This window comes from Onthophagus taurus, chromosome 3 (genome assembly GCF_036711975.1).
Source record: "Onthophagus taurus isolate NC chromosome 3, IU_Otau_3.0, whole genome shotgun sequence".
Lineage (NCBI taxonomy): Eukaryota > Metazoa > Arthropoda > Insecta > Coleoptera > Scarabaeidae > Onthophagus > Onthophagus taurus.
The window spans coordinates 8,161,814-8,180,563 of NC_091968.1; the positions used below are offsets into that span (position 1 = coordinate 8,161,814).

General features: G+C 33.7%; 1 protein-coding gene across 2 annotated transcripts in view; it reads left to right on the forward strand.

The window, feature by feature from the left end:
* The window catches only part of LOC111415845 (E3 ubiquitin-protein ligase HERC2), a 101,758-nt gene that overhangs the window by 53,832 nt on the left and 29,176 nt on the right, over positions 1-18,750 (forward strand). For both annotated transcript variants that reach the window (XM_023047727.2, XM_023047728.2), the window contains exons 12-18: positions 2,117-2,283; positions 5,636-5,842; positions 5,899-6,519; positions 12,104-12,127; positions 12,180-14,117; positions 14,166-14,321; positions 14,375-14,528. In XM_023047727.2, coding sequence (XP_022903495.2) covers positions 2,117-2,283; positions 5,636-5,842; positions 5,899-6,519; positions 12,104-12,127; positions 12,180-14,117; positions 14,166-14,321; positions 14,375-14,528 — 3,267 coding nt within the window. The remainder of the gene's footprint in view (positions 1-2,116; positions 2,284-5,635; positions 5,843-5,898; positions 6,520-12,103; positions 12,128-12,179; positions 14,118-14,165; positions 14,322-14,374; positions 14,529-18,750) is intronic.

Genomic DNA, 18,750 nt, shown 5'->3' on the forward strand with positions numbered 1-18,750 from the left:
TGAACGAATTGGATCTTGCACGTCATAACTGCGTCATGCGTTATAGCCATTGTAAACAAACCTACACTTACAATAGTAGACAATAGACAATTTAAGCCTTGACGTCACAGTGATGGGCGGAGCTTATACCAACTCCAAATAATTTCGTTGCTAACTTTCTTGCTAACGGTAAATCCCTATATGCACTTTTTCAAATAGTGTGAAAACAAAATAAACTAAATGACTTTTTAAATTACATTTTTATTATTTATATTGCGATTTATGATTCGCAACTGGGGTTAGCAACTAAATTGTTTGGAGTCGGTATAAGCTCAGCCCATCACTGTGACGTCAGACTTAGGCAATTTATAGTTGTTGCTAAGCTATGACGCACGAGATCCAATTCATTCACCGTCTGAGCATACCTTATATTCATCTACCTTGGATCTAGTGTTAGTTCTATTTTTCGTTCAATAAAAATATACCACAATGTAACGCTGAATAACAATTAAAACTAGAACTAACACTAGACCTAGACACAGATCATACAGATGCGGCACTCAGAAAAAAAGGGTCATTTCAAGACAGAGATAGGTACGAAACCAATTTAAAGGTCCAACGAGAACAACCGAATGAATATTCGGCTACTTTCGACAATTAGGTCGACCCACAATATCTCTAGACCAATAACAACTTATGATTTTAAAATTTGTGCATGCAAGTAATTTTGTTTACCTCAAATTGATGAATAATCCCTTGCTTTTCTGACCGTTATTACGTTTTTATTTCGGAGTGTTTTTATTTAGTGTTGTTGTTTTACTTTCATTACAAGCTAAGTGAAATTGAGTAATTATTGTTTAAACATTATTTTAATGGAGCCAATAGACAAAGGAAAAACCAATACAAAAAAATCTGTACTTTCATTAAATGGCGGGATAATTTGCAGCTATAGCGGGTGTAAATCTACATTTTATGGGGCGAAAAAGAAAAGAGAGAGTATAAAATTTTTTCTATTCCCAATACAGTAAACAATTACATGATACAGACAATTTTATTTTAATTGATCATAATTTTATTATAAATATATAAACTAAATAAATGTTAGATATTTAAATACATTTTAGTTTCCATAAATATTTTTATGTTTGAATTTGGCGCCTTTTCTATAAACCTATTTATAGGGCTCTGAGAATGAAGGTCCACCGCCCCACTCCTAAAACATGAAAGGTGCCGCTCGGAGTGCCGCATCTGTATGATCTGTGACCTAGATCTACAAACATTCGGATTTAGCGGCACATCTCTCAATACAGCTAAACCCGAGTGATTCTAGTTGTGGATCTAGTGTTAGCTCTACTTATAGTTCAATCAAAATATACAACAATCTAGCGCTGCATAACAATTAAAACTAGAACTAACACTAGACCTAGAACTAGAATCATTTGGCTTTAGCCGCCCATCTCTAAAGACGGCTAAATCCGAATGACTCTAGTTCTAGGTATGGTGTTAGTTCTAGTTTTACACTTGCACTGGCACTAGAATTAACAATAGACCTAGAACTAGAAACATTCGGGTTTAGCCATGTCTCATAAGACGGCTAAAGCCGAATGATTCTAGTTCTTGGTCTGGTGTTAGTTCTACTTTTAGTTCAATAAAAGTATCCAACAATCTAGCGCTGCATAACAATTAAACCTAGAACTAACACTGGAACTACAAACATTCCCGAAACTTTCTAGTTCTAGGTCTCTAGTGTTCTAGTTTTAGTTCAATAAAAATATGCAACATAGTGATATTCTATGCTAATTAGCGCTACCTACCAGCCGTCTTAAGAGAGGTACGGCTAAACGGAATATTTCTAGTGCTAGATCTAATGTTAGTTCCATACATTTCTATTGTGTCATGTGACATTTCGATTGTTCTATAGTTTTATTGAGCTATAACGGAGACGGCGTTCCCCGTATTGATTCGTTATATGGAGGTTTTACTACAATGTCAAAATATATTGACATTTTGCATTTTATGTGGGACAAAGTAAGTCTTGGTTTTTATGGAGATATATTTTTGTATATTGCATCTTAAGTGAAATTCACTGTATTATTTAAACGTTCACGATTACATATTTTTTGTTTCCCCTATTAAGGTGTTACATCTGAATGTTTGGCTACACCGGAAGTTGTAGTTTCATGGTTACTGGAACACACAGAAACGGCGATATCTGATATTGATTCAATTAGCAGCTATTATAGTTCGGATGAAGAGTGTTCCGGTCGCGGAGATGCAGACCATCGTGCTCTTCCCGAGGAATATGTAAGTTTTATACTTTAGCCGTACGTGTCTTAACTCTTACCAGCACAAAAATTCAATTGTTTTTTAACTCGACAAATAACCACGAAAAATGAAACTTGAAAAATGTTCATAGTTTTTTATTGATATTAACAAAAACTATATTAAATATCGTAAAGAAATATAAAATCGTCCTCTTGGTACTTAAACCGCCTCCTGGTGGGGTGGTACTAGTCCTATAACAAAAAATATTACAATAATTATAAATAACATTTTTCTAAACAATTTTTTTTTTAATTTTACCCCCATTATGATAGTCCTGAAAGCATGTTTTTGTTTTTGATAAGCATAAAGGTACTTGACATATAGTGATATAATCTACGTATCCATTCTGTGCGAACTTGCTTTGTTCTGATACTATATCTTGCACATATATATCGCGTACTGCGTATAAAAATAATAATAATATTTATTTGTGCATCCAAAATATACAGTTTTTACACTCGTCATATAGAAACCTCTCTACAGCAGAAATTATCAATGTTACAAACTTGCTCACAGATAAAAGTGTAACCGTTAAAGGTAATTTATTCTAAAACTTGACCGCGGTAAAATCTACACCTTTCTGTGACTTAGAGAATCTACAACATTTAGGTTTTAGCTTATGATTGTTACGGGTTCTGTAGCTGTGTATATCTCTGTGGGCAGTATATTTATCTACATTGTTGTGCAAGTACAACAGACACTCTAATATATACTACTCTCCAAAATTATCGCACCACCTAAATTATGCATTAAGTTTAAAGGTATTTTTTTTTTGAATCAACGGATGGATTTTGATGATTCTTTCTTCACGATATAGGTTGATTTTTAAGGAAGAAATGTGTTGATGGTTTCTGACAATTATCAACGTTTTACCCATATACGGGGTGTAAAAAGAAATTTGTTTTTTCTTCTAATTTTGCAACACCCTGTGGAATTTATCAGAAAGAACCGCTACATTCCATTTACATTACGTTAGAATGGCAACCCTTCTCTACATTTTCGTTCAAGAATCACCTCGATATCTCTTTTATCAAGGAAGATACACAAGTTTAAATGTAACGAATTTTTATTAACATTTTAAACAAGTAGGTGAAAACTAAAAAACACTACATAATCCTTAATCAATTCTCTCAAAATCACCTAATAACGTGTATTTCCGCCTCTTTTACGTATCACTTCTTCACAGCGACGAGGCATACTTAAAATCAAGCGTCGAATTTGATCTTGATCAATTGCATCCCAAACCTCTCTTACCATCCTCTCAACGTCGTCCAAAACGATAGGTGGTGGATGTCGGCCCCTTAACTGACGATCAATATTATCCCATAAATTCTCTATTGGATTGAGATCAGGGCTACAGCGTGGCCAGTCCATGGTTTGTATACCAACTTCATCCAAATAGTCACGGACCGTATAGGCAACATGAGGTCTTGCATTATCATGCATTAATAAAAAATTATTTCCTATGTAAGCAGCAAAGGGTACCACGTGTTCCGATAAAATGTCTTTGCAAAGAAACAAGGTCTGTTCGTGCTGTAAGCGAAATTCCACCCCAAACCATTACAGATCCTCCATTAAATAAAGTTGTCGGTCGTATGTTGCACTGTGCATAGCGTTCATTGGGCCGTCGAATTACTTTTAAACGTCTATCTGAGCTGTATAAACAAAACCTTGATTCATCTGTGAACAGTACTTGTTCCCAGTCATCAGCATTCCAGTCAAGATGTTCTCTGGCAAATTGCAATCTCCTTCTACGATGATTTGCGTTTAAATTTGGTGCTCTGGCAGGAATCCTTGCATGCAAATCACCTTCGGCGAGACGCCTTTGTACAGTTTTAGTACAAATTCGAATATTATGAACATCTGCTACTTGTATCTGTAAGTTTCTCATTGTAACAAAACGTTCCCTTAAAGCACGAAGTCTAATAAAACGATCTTGGCGTAGTGTTGTGACTCTCCTTCTTCCTTGTCCAGGTCGTCTTGTATGATCATTTGTCTCTTGAAATCGTCGAACGGCACGTGATATTGTTGTATGAGAAACTCCTAATCTCAAGCCTATTTCACGATAACTTATTCCTTCATTGGCTAAAGTAACTGCCTCAACGCACTCATCGCGGTTTAAATGTCTTGAAATACGGTCCATGTCAAATATTAATAATAACTTAATAACCCAAAGCAACAACTTGCTAAATGCGTAAATAAAATTGACAAGCATTTCTGTCAAACTGTTTGATATTTCATAGCCTGCTTGTTTCATTAGTAAGGACTATATTTCAACAAAATTAAGTCAAACTTAAAAAATGTGTATCTTCCTTGATAAAAGAGATATCGAGATGATTCTTGAACGAATATGTAGAGAAGGGTTGCCATTCTAACGTAATGTAAATGGAATGTAGCGGTTCTTTCTGATAAATTCCACAGGGTGGTGTAAAATTAGAAGAAAAAACTTAAATTTCTTTTTACACCCCGTATATGGGTAAAACGTTGACAATTGTCAGAAACCATCAACACATTTCTTCCTTAAAAGTCAACCTATACCGTGAAGAAAGAATCATCAAAATCCATCCGTTGATTCAAAAAAAAAGTCCCCCAGGCCAACAGAGAACATGATAACAGTAATTGACACAGTGCAAAATAAGCAGTTCTCAATTCAGGTCCTGACACATTGCCACCTAAAATGCGCAACATAAAAATGTTGCTGCTGAGCCTTCCGCAAAGTATACTTACATGCTGTTCCCATTTCAATGTAGGGTCCAAGCAAACACCAAAAAAAAATCTGTGAGTTCCTCACCCATCAAATCGCCTCTGAACGCCTCTCAGTGTAAAGATAGCTTCAGCTGTTTTGTTGGAATTCAGATTTAGGCCGTTACACGCAAACCACTCCTCAGCCTCAGAGCGCGACGCCCGATTTAGTGCAACAACATCAATGAGGATTTTAGGTTTGCTGATTAAAGTAGTGTCATCAGCATAGAATATTATTGAAGACTTAGATATTGAAACAGGCAATTGGAACTCCAATAGAAATGCTTCTTGTGCGTTAACAGCTGGACGCTTTAACAAAACTACTTTTTCTGCCAGTAATCCGTCAATCAATTGCCTTCGAAAATCTTTATACATACTTTATGGAATTGCCTAAGAGTTTATAGAGAACATAAGACACAAATAATGTGGTACACTATTCGTAACATCATGCCTGTAAGAGCTTAAGACGATTAAACCCAAATATTGCTAATTCTAGTTTTAATTGTTATTCAGAGTTAAATTGTTGTACATTTTTATGAACTACCTATACATAACAATAAAAAGTAATTTTACAATTTATTTTTTTTAGGGTGCTGATTGTCTTACAACAAAACCAATAACATATAAAGAACGAGGCGATTTCTTATCAAACGATGAATACGCAATGTACGTACGAGACAACGTTGAGGTAGGCATGTTGGTACGATGCTGTAAAAGTTATGAAGAGGTTAATTGTGGGGACATTGGAAAAGTAATAAAAATAGATCGAGAAGGGCTTCATGATTTAAACTTACAGGTAATTTAAAAAAAATCAAAATCGATCCCATTTTAACTCGAAAAACTTTAAATTAGGTTAATTGGCAACATCGAATAAGCACTTATTGGCTCCGATTCATCCACGTCGAATTGTTGGGGTATCCCCCCTCGTTGTTATCAACCCCGCAAATTAAAGTTGGCGATAAAGTACGCGTTAAACCAACCGTTTCAACCCCAAAATATAAATGGGGCTATATTACGCACGATAGCGTTGGGATTGTACGAGCAATTTCGTTAAACGGACACGATCTAACAGTTGACTTCCCAAAACAACCAAATTGGACCGGATTAATATCAGAAATGGAAGTTGTCCCTTGTAGTCACGATGGAATAATTTGTCGCGGATGTTTGATGTTTCCCATTAAAGGGAATCGATACAAATGCAAAATTTGCGAAACTTTCAATTTTTGCGAAAATTGTTTTTACACGAAACGAAGTCATCGACATCCGTTTAATATGCTCACTGATATTAATTCTCCAGAAGTTACCGTGGGCAAACCTGGGCGTTATTATAAATATGAATTATGGGATAATGATGGTGTTATCGTCACGGAGTTTAGTTTATGCGTGAATTCGTTTACTGTTTCATCTAATCAGAGTATGGCTCATTTTGATGTTCCAGGACGAGTTTGGCAAAGTGCTGGTACTCAAGGAGAGGTAACTATTTAACTCATTTCAATTGAATCGTTTATTTCAGAAAGGGAGTAAGTAACATTTTTATGAGAAAAACGTAAAAAAAAAATATTTTTTCTAATTTAAAGAGTTTTCACGAAATTTTTTATTACAAATTTCATATACAGTATGTCCCCGGATCGAGTTACAAAGAAAAAAAAATTTATTACTGATTTTTCAAACTTATCTTAGCATATATAATGCGTCAGATATGTTCAAACTACTAAATTGCACGAACTTTATATTCTAACTATAGAAATTAACTAATTATTCCCATTTTTATGTGAAAATTATACTTTTCCTGTATTCCTTTTTTCATAAGTTTGCAAGCCCCAACATGAGATATTTTTGCTGGAATTTTTGTATAACTACACGAAAACATGATTCTCTAGTACCATAGCACAGGACTAAATAAATTCTCTCTTTCATGGTTAACATCGCATGAAAATACATAATTTTTCTTTACCATGTTTGTGGATATTGTATTTCGTTTGATTTTCTATTACTGATTTTCGTTCCATAACTAATTCCACTAACAATTTTTTATCGAAAGAAGTAAAATTATACTACGTATTATACACATATTATCAAACTAACCGTTTTCAAAAAAAGGAAGAGCCCAAATTTCAACAGATGTCTTTTGTTATACTTTAGTAACGTTATCTTTCTTTTCTAAATTATTTAATTATTAAAAAAAAGAAATAATTTAACTTAAATAATTAAAATTTTGGTTTCTCTTTTTTGGATTACCAAAACAATGTAGTGGATGCTTCGCTGGGCTTGTCCCGTTTGCATCCCAAGTGTAATAACTAAATAAATAAATAATTTTACGGACTGTTTGTTCAAAATTTTTACCGGCACCTATCGGCGGAAATAAACAAGTAACCGATTTTTTGACAAAATCGTTCGATAACTATGGATATCGGAACAATAGTTATTGGATCGATATCTTATGACGGGTCGATATCGGCCGTTGGTGTTCTGGTACAAACTGTTACTTGTTACCTGTTTATTCCCGTAGATAGGTGGCGGTGAAAATTTTGAACAAATAGTTCGTAAAATAATTTATTTATTTGTTTATTACACTTGGGATTCAAACGGGACAAGCCCAACGAAGCATCCACTAATAAAACACAATAAAGTACATAAACAAAAATAAAAAGTAGCTAAGACAAGGAATTGATAATAATAAAAATTAACAAACAAAAATTATCAAATAATAACAAAAATGATTAGTAAAAGAAAACAATTAACAAAAAAGAGAAACTAAAAACTTAATTATTTAAGTTAAATTATTTCCTTTTTTAAATAAGTAAATAATTTACAGATTATACTAACGTACAATAAAGATATCTGTTAAAATTTGGGCTATCCCTTTTTTCGAAAACGGTTAGTTTGATAATACGCGCGCTATGGAGAAACGAACGAAGAATTTTACTTCTTTCGATAAAAAATTGTTAGTGGAATTAGTTATGGAACGAAAATCAGTAATAGAAAATCAAACGAAATAAGATATCTACAAATATGGTAAAGAAACAAGCATGGGATGAACAGTTTAATCAAAATTCGCAATCTTTTAACACACATCACTGTCATTAATCACACTTATCGAGTCGATATCGGTGCTTGTTGCATGCGATATAGTTATCGATCTGATATCGCTCCGATATCTCCTATCGGCCCTTTCAGAAACCCAAATGACCGATATCGCCATAGTTATCGATCAACAGCGCAATATCGATGCATTTTCGTACGAGAAAGCGGCCACGCCGTCAAAAGATATCGATCCGATAACTATTGCTCCGATATCTATTCGATATTATAATGTACGAGAAACCGGGCACCATCTATTTTCATCATATCTCACCAACATAACTTGTAACTTTTATGGTTTCTATGGTTACATATCATAAATTGAGCTAGAAAAATTTTCAATTTAGAAAAAAATCCAATTTTTTACATAAAAATTGGAATAATTAGTTAACTTTTATAGTTAGAGTATAAAATTCATGCGATTTAGGAGTTTGAAAAATTTTTTTCCTCTTTGTAACTCGATCCGGGGACAACTGTATATAACTACTAGTGATGGGACGGTATTTGAAGAACGGTATTTTGGATCGGTATTTTTGAGGAGCGTACCGCTTCCACGCGATTTTAAAATACCCGTTACAGAACGTTACTAATATACTTACATATTTGTAGTGATGGTTCGGTATTTGATAAACGATATTTTGGAGCATTATTCTAATGGAACATACCATTCCTGCGCGATTTTTAAACTACCCGATTCTGGGGTAGGGAATATATAATTTTTTCTAACTTGCTACGAAACCAGCTGTTTTTGCTCAAGGTCACGGTATTTTGGAACGGTATTTTTATATAGCAACCGTTCCTGGAGCGCGACACGGTTGTGAGCGGTATTCCCATCACTAATAACTACGAATACATGTTATCATAAGAGAATTTAATTGTTTTTTGCAATTCCTATAAAGCAAACAACAAAATGAAAAAACTGCACTTAGTACGTTTCTACAATTAATTGTATGTTGTTTACTGATTTCGTTTTTCTTGTATTGTCACATGGGCATGGGAAAGCGATTTTCAGGAAGAATATTATTTTTAAAGCAATATGGACATATATTTTATCCATGATCACCTTATAATTGAAGTTTTATCCACACTTATGAACCTTTATACGGTTCATAAGTACCACTTTATCCACTAGTGGAATAAAGTTATTTTGTCCATGACTACCTTATAATATATACCTTATGAATGAGTTTTCTAAAACAACAGGGTAGTCATTTTTCACGGAGTGAATAATAGCGGTCAATAATAATCATTATTCACGGGTAGCCATCTTGACCAGATTAATAATAATTATTTGAAACGTAAAAATTTCAAAAAACGTCAATTTAATTCAACTTTTTAGGACTTTTTAAAGGTTTGACATTAAAAAAACCAAAACAAATTCTTTTTTTCGTATGATTTAAGCATAAATTAATTAATTTTCATAAAGAAAACGACGTTTCATAAAATTGACATTTAATTTTGACAATTTGTTGTGAAGTTGGTTACAGTTGCTAACATCGAATTTGTGCCACATTAACGTTTAAACTTTATTCAAAAATTTATTTAAAAAATAAATTTAAAATGAATTTCAATAGTTGTGGACAAAGCATAGCATTCTACTCACATATAATGAGCTATTATTATAATAGTCATAGTTATTAATAATAGCCCTCATTATATGCTCATATAATAATATACTATTATTCCACTAGTGGAATAATGAAAAATACAATCTTAAATCAATCACAACCTATTTATTATTTATATTATCATTTATATTAATAGACATTTCATTCTTTGATTTGTTATATTTTACTTCCTTTCCATTAATAGTATTAACCAGCTTGTAAAATAGCAACAATTATTCAACACCGTCCAATGTTTTTTTAGTTAATTGCAATGATTTTTGAGGTGACAACCGTTGTCAGAGTGAAATGTCAAATCATTTTTTGATAACATCAGATGAAATGTTGGCGATTCTGACTCTAAATGACTGTGATTGTGGATAAAACGTTGTATTGCATGCGTGTTTTAGATGGATTTTATTCACTTAAGAAAATGAAACGCTCGAGCTTCGCTCTCGCGTTTAAACATTCTTACGTGAATAAAATGCTGTCTAAAACACTTACATAATAAATAACTATAAAAAATTTGTATTAGAAAATGAAAATATTGACAAAAACAAACTTATTATTTTCCTGGTCCCGCTTTAGATGGCCATTTTAATATATCTTGATAAAAATTCAAGTATGGTTCTTCAATATAAGGAAGCATTTTCCTAAAGGCCAATGTGTAGGTGAAATGTGTGGCATGTTAATCCATTTATACAATCTGAAGCAACAACATATCCCGGAGTTTTATGTTCATGAAGAAAATAATGAAAGTGAGATTTTGTAGTATTCCAGAGAATTAGCAGTTTTTTTGTAATACTTAGGCCAGTTTTTGAAATCGAGAATATCTTTGGAAGAAATTTCGTTTATCATAAATTTCTTGTTAGCACTTGAAGCAATAATTTCTGTGTAAGTATGGAGAGAATATAATATATCGTGCTTCTTAAGACATCTTTTGACCATGCCAAAATCGCGATCATTCGGAAGAAAAGAATTCCCTCTTATGGGGAAAAACTGTTCTATTTTCTGAAATCTGTTGATCTCAACCAAAGCCATACACATACGTAGCAATGTATGGTTCTTGTTTTGCCCGGGGCAGCGATTAGATCATTTTCATTACCGTTTTCGAGATAATCGCTTGTCTCACGTTAACTGGACCATCCTTTATATAAAAATACTCTTGTCTATTCTTACAGTTATGAATACTGAATACATTAACTGATAACTGAGTCAAATACAATATTTCTTGAATAGGTATTTCTGGCAAGTGGGCGATTTGCAGGAAATCAAAAGTTAACACCGCCAAATCGTCACGAGTTTTGCACTCAGCAGTAGAGTTCTTCAACGATGTCTTCTTCATCAATTCAACAACTGTTGCACGCTTGGCATGAAAATATAAGGTTCAACCTTAGGAGAACATAAGGTTGAACTTTATATTTTCATATTAAGTTCTTCACACTTGCAGCATATATATTCTTGAGGACGACCAAAATGTGGATGATTGTAATAGTCATGAAAATATTTAACATGGTAACTGTAGCGGATTCGAGTATTTTTATGTTTTTCTACGAAAAGATTATACATAATTTTAAAGTTAAGTCTGCTATCAAGATAATAGTAATTCTTATTTGAGTAATATGTTTTTTACTGGATTCCGGTATGATATTAGTTCCCCTGTTATCACGAGGAGTTAAATTTTGTTGAAGCAGTGATTAGTAGTTAGAATGTAATGGAAAATAAACAACTTTTGTCTCTGCATTATTCCGTTTTGGGTTTAGATCTCCTTTGAACTTCATGCATTTCTAAAAAGCCTTGTAAGTAAATATCTTGTTCATCTTTAGTATTAAATTTTACGTATAGTTTGTTGAAAATTTTCAATTTTTTCTCATTCAACTTTTGGAAACATTTCTTTGGACATCTTAAAGTATTAATTTAGTTTAAAAATACAACTCGTCAGTTCGTGTAACACTTACCTACAAGCTTCTCCACACTTTTTTTCTTGCACTTCATTTCCCTTGTAATTTAAATATCGTTTTCCTTTAACTCTAACATGTCTTATAGTATTTCGAGTATAACAGTAGGAATTGTTAACTCCTCTTTTCCTTTTTTAGAAACTCTGATTTCTGTATTACTTAGTGAACATTCACTTTCTATTTCTTCCATTATTACCACTTAAAGCAGTTATTGTTACTTGATATAGCTAACAACGTTTTTGACTACATTTTGACTGTAGGTTAAATCTAAGGTAGATGAATATATTCATAATAATATATTCTATCTACCACTTATCTCAAATCTCAAAAATGTTATTTAGCCTCTTTCTGAAATAAACGATTCAATTATATTATTAATTATATATTATTTATTATTTTTTTTTGTTTTAACAGAAAACGATGGAAATAACATACAAAGTAAGTCTTAAATAATAATTATTAATTAATATTAATTTCTTCCTTGTAATAGCATTGGATCCGATTAGAAATCTTCTCTGGAATCATCATAAAATCATTAAAAATGATGGTCGATCCAGAAGACTCCGACTACATGCCATCCATCGTAATAGCAAGCGCGGGAGCATCTTACAATTCTCTCGTCGAATTAAATGTAGTCTACTTCAGAAACATCGATAGTTGCGTAACCATTTTATCAAACCTCGATCGGCATTACCCCTTAATAGAACTCTCAATCGTTAAATGCAAAACACGCGGGATCGACTGTAAAGTGCACGGATTATCAATTGTGGGTGTCGATAAATCTTACTCGAACGGAGCGCGAACTTCCTTTTTAGCAAACGAATGGAATCTAAACCAAGAACATTCCGTCACGATGCCAAGGATAATCCAAGAAGTAATTGGTGATAAAAATTCGGAAGTTTCAATGCCCGTTTGTAAAGTTTACGTTTGGGGATTAAACGATAAAGATCAATTGGGTGGAATGAAAGGATCGAAAGTGAAACTACCGGTTTATTCTGAATTTTTAAGTCAGTTACGTCCGATTCATATCGCCGGGGGTTCAAAATCGCTTTTTATCGTATCCCAAGAAGGTAAATTATATGCTTGTGGTGAAGGTACAAATGGAAGGCTTGGATTGGGACACAATAATAACGTTTCTTTACCTCGACCTTTACCCTTTTTAAGTCAATACGTCATCAAAAAAGTCGCCATTCATTCCGGGGGGAAACACGCGATGGCGTTAACTTTGGATGGAAAAATTTTTTCATGGGGCGAAGGTGAAGATGGTAAATTGGGACATGGAAATCGATTAAATTTGGATAAACCCAAATTAATTGAAGCGCTAAGAAGTAAAAGGGTTCGTGATATCGCTTGCGGAAGTTCACATTCCGCGGCGATAACAAGTAATGGGGAGTTGTATACTTGGGGATTGGGTGAATACGGAAGATTAGGACATGGAGATAATTTAACGCAATTAAAACCGAAACTTGTAAAAGCATTACAAGGTCATCGAATTATTCAGGTTGCGTGTGGGAGTCGAGATGCTCAAACTTTAGCGCTTTCCGATGCTGGTATGGTGTTTTCTTGGGGGGATGGGGATTTTGGAAAGTTGGGGCGAGGTGGAAGTGAAGGTTGTAATGTCCCTCAAAACATTGAGAGATTAAATTCATTAAATGTGATCCAAATTGAATGTGGCGCGCAGTTTTCGTTGGCTTTAACTAAAGCGGGAGAGATTTGGACGTGGGGAAAAGGTGATTATTTCCGTTTGGGGCATGGATCTGATCAACACGTTCGAAAACCAACCATGATTGAAGCGTTGGAGGGTCAAAAAGTCGTCCACGTTTCCGTTGGGGCTTTACATTGCCTTGCTGTTACAGCAAATGGACAAGTTTACGCGTGGGGTGATAACGACCATGGTCAACAAGGCAATGGAACAACAGTTGTTAATCGAAAACCGGCTTTGGTGCAAGGACTCGAAGGTATTTCAATAAATAAAGTCGCTTGTGGAAGTTCGCATTCAGTCGCTTGGTATTTACAAGACATCCAAACGGTTACCAGGCAAGATCCGGTTTTATTTCCGGTTACGAAAGATCCGTTAGGTGCTTCTGGTTTGGGTTTATACGATGACGAAAAACCGATTGGACGCGATTGGTTATCGTCGAATAAACCATCACTAAGTTCAATTGTGATGTCGCTGGAGAGTAACGCAGAGAAACAACAAGCTCTAACTCACATTTTAAACGCGATGCAAATACAACAATTACGACAAGGTGTTGTAAAAGCTTTATGCAGCCACACAAACATCGGGGGATTAACCAAAGGAAGTTGTGACGGAAGTATGGATTCGACCGTTTCAACTTTGATGCCGGGTCAGAAGAATAGGGATCACGAAATTGCCTTTGGCGGCGGGGAAGCCCCGGCTTCTTTAACCGAAATTCAAGGATTAGGAGTAAGTTTATTATTAAAGATTAATTGGTTTTAACATTTTTTGTTATAGAGTCATCAAACAACACCTGAGAGTGAAGAAAATCCTTTGGCGTTGATCCAATCAATGACGGCGAGCAGTTGTTCCGCGAGTTTATCATCGAAACAGTCGAAAATTTCCACAAATGCTATGTCAGTGATTGCAGCGACTTTAACATCTCATGCTGAGGTAATTTTAAATCAATTATAAGGTTGTAATGGTGTTATTAATTTTATTTTTAGGTTGTGGGAGATAGTGAAGTGTCTGGTTTGGATGAATTTACAAGTTTATTAACGGAATCTGACGCGCGATTCTTGGTGGATTTATTAAAATTAGCGATCGCTGAACGTATCGAAGATGATCAAGCCAAACATATTTTATCAACTATACTTATAAGTAAGTAAAATTTTTGTTTATATGTATAATGAATCGTTAATAATTTGAACGAATTATGGGGTTATTAACCAACTGTACACTTTTATGTATGTACAAGTGTTGTTTCTATATTATTCTGTATGCATGGTAACTCCAAATTTATCAAAATTTGTTTGTCAAATACCAACATAACCTCGATATTCGTGAAGAATTTAGAACACCGTTCAAAATTTCGTGTATTCTCGGCTCCTATCATGATAAATCCGGCCAAAAAAGTCTCGCGCAACGAAGTTTATCGAGCTCCTTGCCAAACGAATCAATGGTTTTAGCAATTTAGATCAGTTTTAACTGATTCTCAACTAATTTTTTAATTATTTTGAACAACCTAACATTGTTAGGAATCAAATCTTATTAATTTAAACAAATTTTCAATGATTAGCAAATGATTTTAAATCGTTTTAAACAAATGGGAATAGCTATGAAGTAGTTTTTGAACATTTAGACAATGCTGGCATAAGTAAGAACCACCTCGCAATCATTTGGGCAAGTTTTCAAAAACAACTAATCAATTTTGAATCATTTTGGACAACGTGGAATTGCAATAAACTATTTCTTAATCAATTAGAAAACTTTTCAATGATTAGCAGTGTTTTGATTAATCTATTCACGATCGTTTTTGAAAATGAATTGATCTACTAATTATACGATCTCGAAAATGTTAATAGAAAACTATACTTGCTTTTACTGTCCTGAGTGTACACTTAGAACTTTAATGAAAACTAAACTTATCTTTATTTTCTGTGTCGTAACGGCAAATCGAAGAAAACGAGTGCTAGTTTTTTTTTCTACTTGCGGGCGGACCGAACGCACACAAAAATTTCGGCACGAAAATAAAACGAAAATGTACAATCTATCCGAAAAATTGAATTAAATAAAATATGAAAAATAAACATAAAAAGAATGAAATTTTATCGAATGAAATCTAAACAAGCAGCTAGTTTTTAATCGTTTAAACAAACATTCAATCATTACCAAATACTTTTTTATCATTTACACAAGGTTTCAATGGTTACTAATTAGTTGTTAGCAATTTAACTAAATTTTCACTAATTACCAACTAACTTTTAATCATTTTGAACAACCTAACATTGTTAGGAATCTTAATCATTTAAACAAATTTTAGAATCAGTGTCTTCGCGACAAGGCATATAGGGCATTTAAAAAGAATGGCCTGCATTCCTCTTGGGATTATTATAAATCACTGCGAAATCTTACTAATGAATCGATACGGAGAGAGAAACGTGCGTTTTTTGAATATAAGATTGGTCATTGTGGGGCAAATAGTAAGGAGGTTTGGACGTTGATAAGGGGAATCGGGCTGGCTCGGAAGCGCTCGTTTTGCGTTGCGGACGATCTTGCTGACCCTGATACCATAAATCAGTTCTTCATCACTCGTTGCCCAATTTTCCACGCGACAACGAAATGTATAATTTTTATATGACTCATAGGATAATCGTAAATAAATTCTCGTTTAGGCGGGTTGATGAGGACCAAGTGATGCGCGTCATACACAGTATTAAAAATAACTCGGCGGGTCTCGATGGTTTAAACATTAAATTTATTCAACTATATTCTCCTCATATTTTGCCTTTTATTACACATTTGATAAATGGGTGCTTCTCTGTAGGTCATTTCCCCACTTGTTGGAAAAGGTCCATGGTTCTGCCTCTATCAAAGAAAGCGAATGTTGATCACCTCAAAGACCTTCGTCCAATTAGTATTTTACCAATATTGGCAAAAATTACAGAAAGAGTAATCAAATCACAATTAAAGGACTATGTTAAGGAATACAACCTTTTACCGCCTACACAGTCAGGTTTTAGAAAGCATTATGGCTGTAATACAGCTCTATCGAATATTGTGGACGATGTCGTACGAAGCACAGACCAAGGAAAATTGACTTTGATGTGTCTCTTAGATTATTCAAAGGCTTTTGATACTATCAATCATGATTTGATGTATGCCATACTTTGCTACATTGGGTTTGATGATCTTGCATCGGGGTTCTTGTACAGTTACTTGTCGGGCAGAATGCAGTGCGTGAAGGTGAATGGTCGCGTTTCATCGTTTCTTTCAACAACGGCCGGTGTTCCTCAGGGTTCAATTTTGGGTCCATTGCTACACTCACTTTACACATCGCATTTTAACAGATACATAAAAAGTTGTAATCATCATTTCTACGCGGATGACACCCAGTTATATATATCTTTTCTGTCATCGGATGTCGATAAATGAGTGCACTGCTTCCGCGTATGCAGCTCTTAAGCTGAATTATGGCGGTCGGTCGTTCCTCAATCGTAGAACAAGGGTGCTTTTGTGCGATGCCTTGGTATTATCGCATTTTAATTATTGTGATACATATGATCCGTGTATTTCGTATAGTAATATGAGAAAAATTCAGAAAATTCAAAATACGGGTTACGGGTGCGTCAGCATGTTTCGCAGAAATTAAAGGATTTGAGTTGGCTCAATATGAAAAACAGGCGCATACTTCATTCGGCAGTTTTGTTCTTTAATATAATTACTTTGAAGAAACCTCCATATTTGTTCAATAGAATAAAATTTCGTACCGATGTTCCCACCTTGAATATTCGATTACCCCGCCGATCCATCATCACCAGCTATTTAAGAAATGCTTTTCATACCAAAAAACACATATTTTTAATGATTTGCCATCAACTATAAAATGTAGCACTTCTTTAAGGTTGTTTCGTCACAGAATGAGGGGCCGCTTGTCTCAAATTCAGGATGCATTGTAGGGCGACAGAGATCGGGCAGTTTGCGCTTGGTAATTGATTATAATTTCAGTATCGGATCTTTTTCCTTTTCTTTTCCTGTTTCTTTTCGTTTTTCTTTTCTTTTTCTCTCTTGTATATTTAGAATTAGAATTAGTTTTATTAGGTTTGAGTGGAAGAGCAGGTGCTGTTACGGCTGCACCTGAACTCCGCCTAATTTGTCCTGGCTGAATTTATAATAATTTCATGTATACCAAGTCAATGTACATCTAATAGGACAAATAAAGTCATATTATTATTATTATTATTTTAAATCGTTTTGAACAAATGGAAATAGCTTTGAAATAGTTTTTGAACATTTAGACAATGCTGACGTAGGTAAGAACCAGCTATCATTTGGACAAGTTTTCAAAAACAACAAATCAATTTTGAATCATTTTGGACAACATGGAATTCCAATAAACTATTTTCTAATCATTTGGACAAGTTTTCAATGATTAACAACTACTTTTTAGTCGTCTAGACAAATTTTTAATCATTACCAAATACTTTTTATCATTTAGACAACCTTCCAATGGTTACTGATTAGTTTTTAGTAACTTAGATAAGTTTTCACTGATTACCAACTAATTTTTAATCATTTTGAACAACCTAACATTGTTAGGAATCAATTCTTAATCATTTAAACAAATTTTCAATGATTAGCAAGCGATTTTAAATCGTTTTGAACAAATCGAAATAGCTATGAAGTAGTTTTTGAATATTTAGACAATGCTGGCATACGTAATAATCAGCTCGTAATCATTTGGACAAGTTTTCAAAAACAACTAATCAATTTTGAGTCATTTTGGAAAACATGGAATTGCAATAAACTATTTCTTAATCATTTAGATAAGTTATCAATGATTAACAACTATTTTTTAATCGTTTAGACAAATTTTTAATCATTACCAAATACTTTCTTATCATATAGACAAGCTTCCAATAGTTACTAATTAGTTTTTAGCAATTTAGATAAGTTTTCACTGATCATTTTGAGTTACCTGACATTGTTAAGATTCAAATTTTAATTATTTAAACAAATTTTCAATGATTAGTGAACGATTTTAAATTGTTTTGAACAAATGGATTTTTGAATATTTAGACAATACTAGTATAGGTAAGAACCAGCTCGCAATCGTTTGGACTAGTTGGACTAGGTTTCAAAAACAACAAATCAATTTTGAGTCATTTTGGACAACATGGAATTGCAATAAACTATTTCACTGTACACTTTTATGTATGTACAAGTGTTGTTACTATATTATTCTGTATGCATGGTAACTCCAAATTTATCAAAATTTGTTTGTCAAATACCAACATAACCTCGATATTCGTGAAGAATTTAGAACACCGTTCAAAATTTCGTGTATTCTCGTCTCCTATCATGATAAATCCGGCCAAAAAAG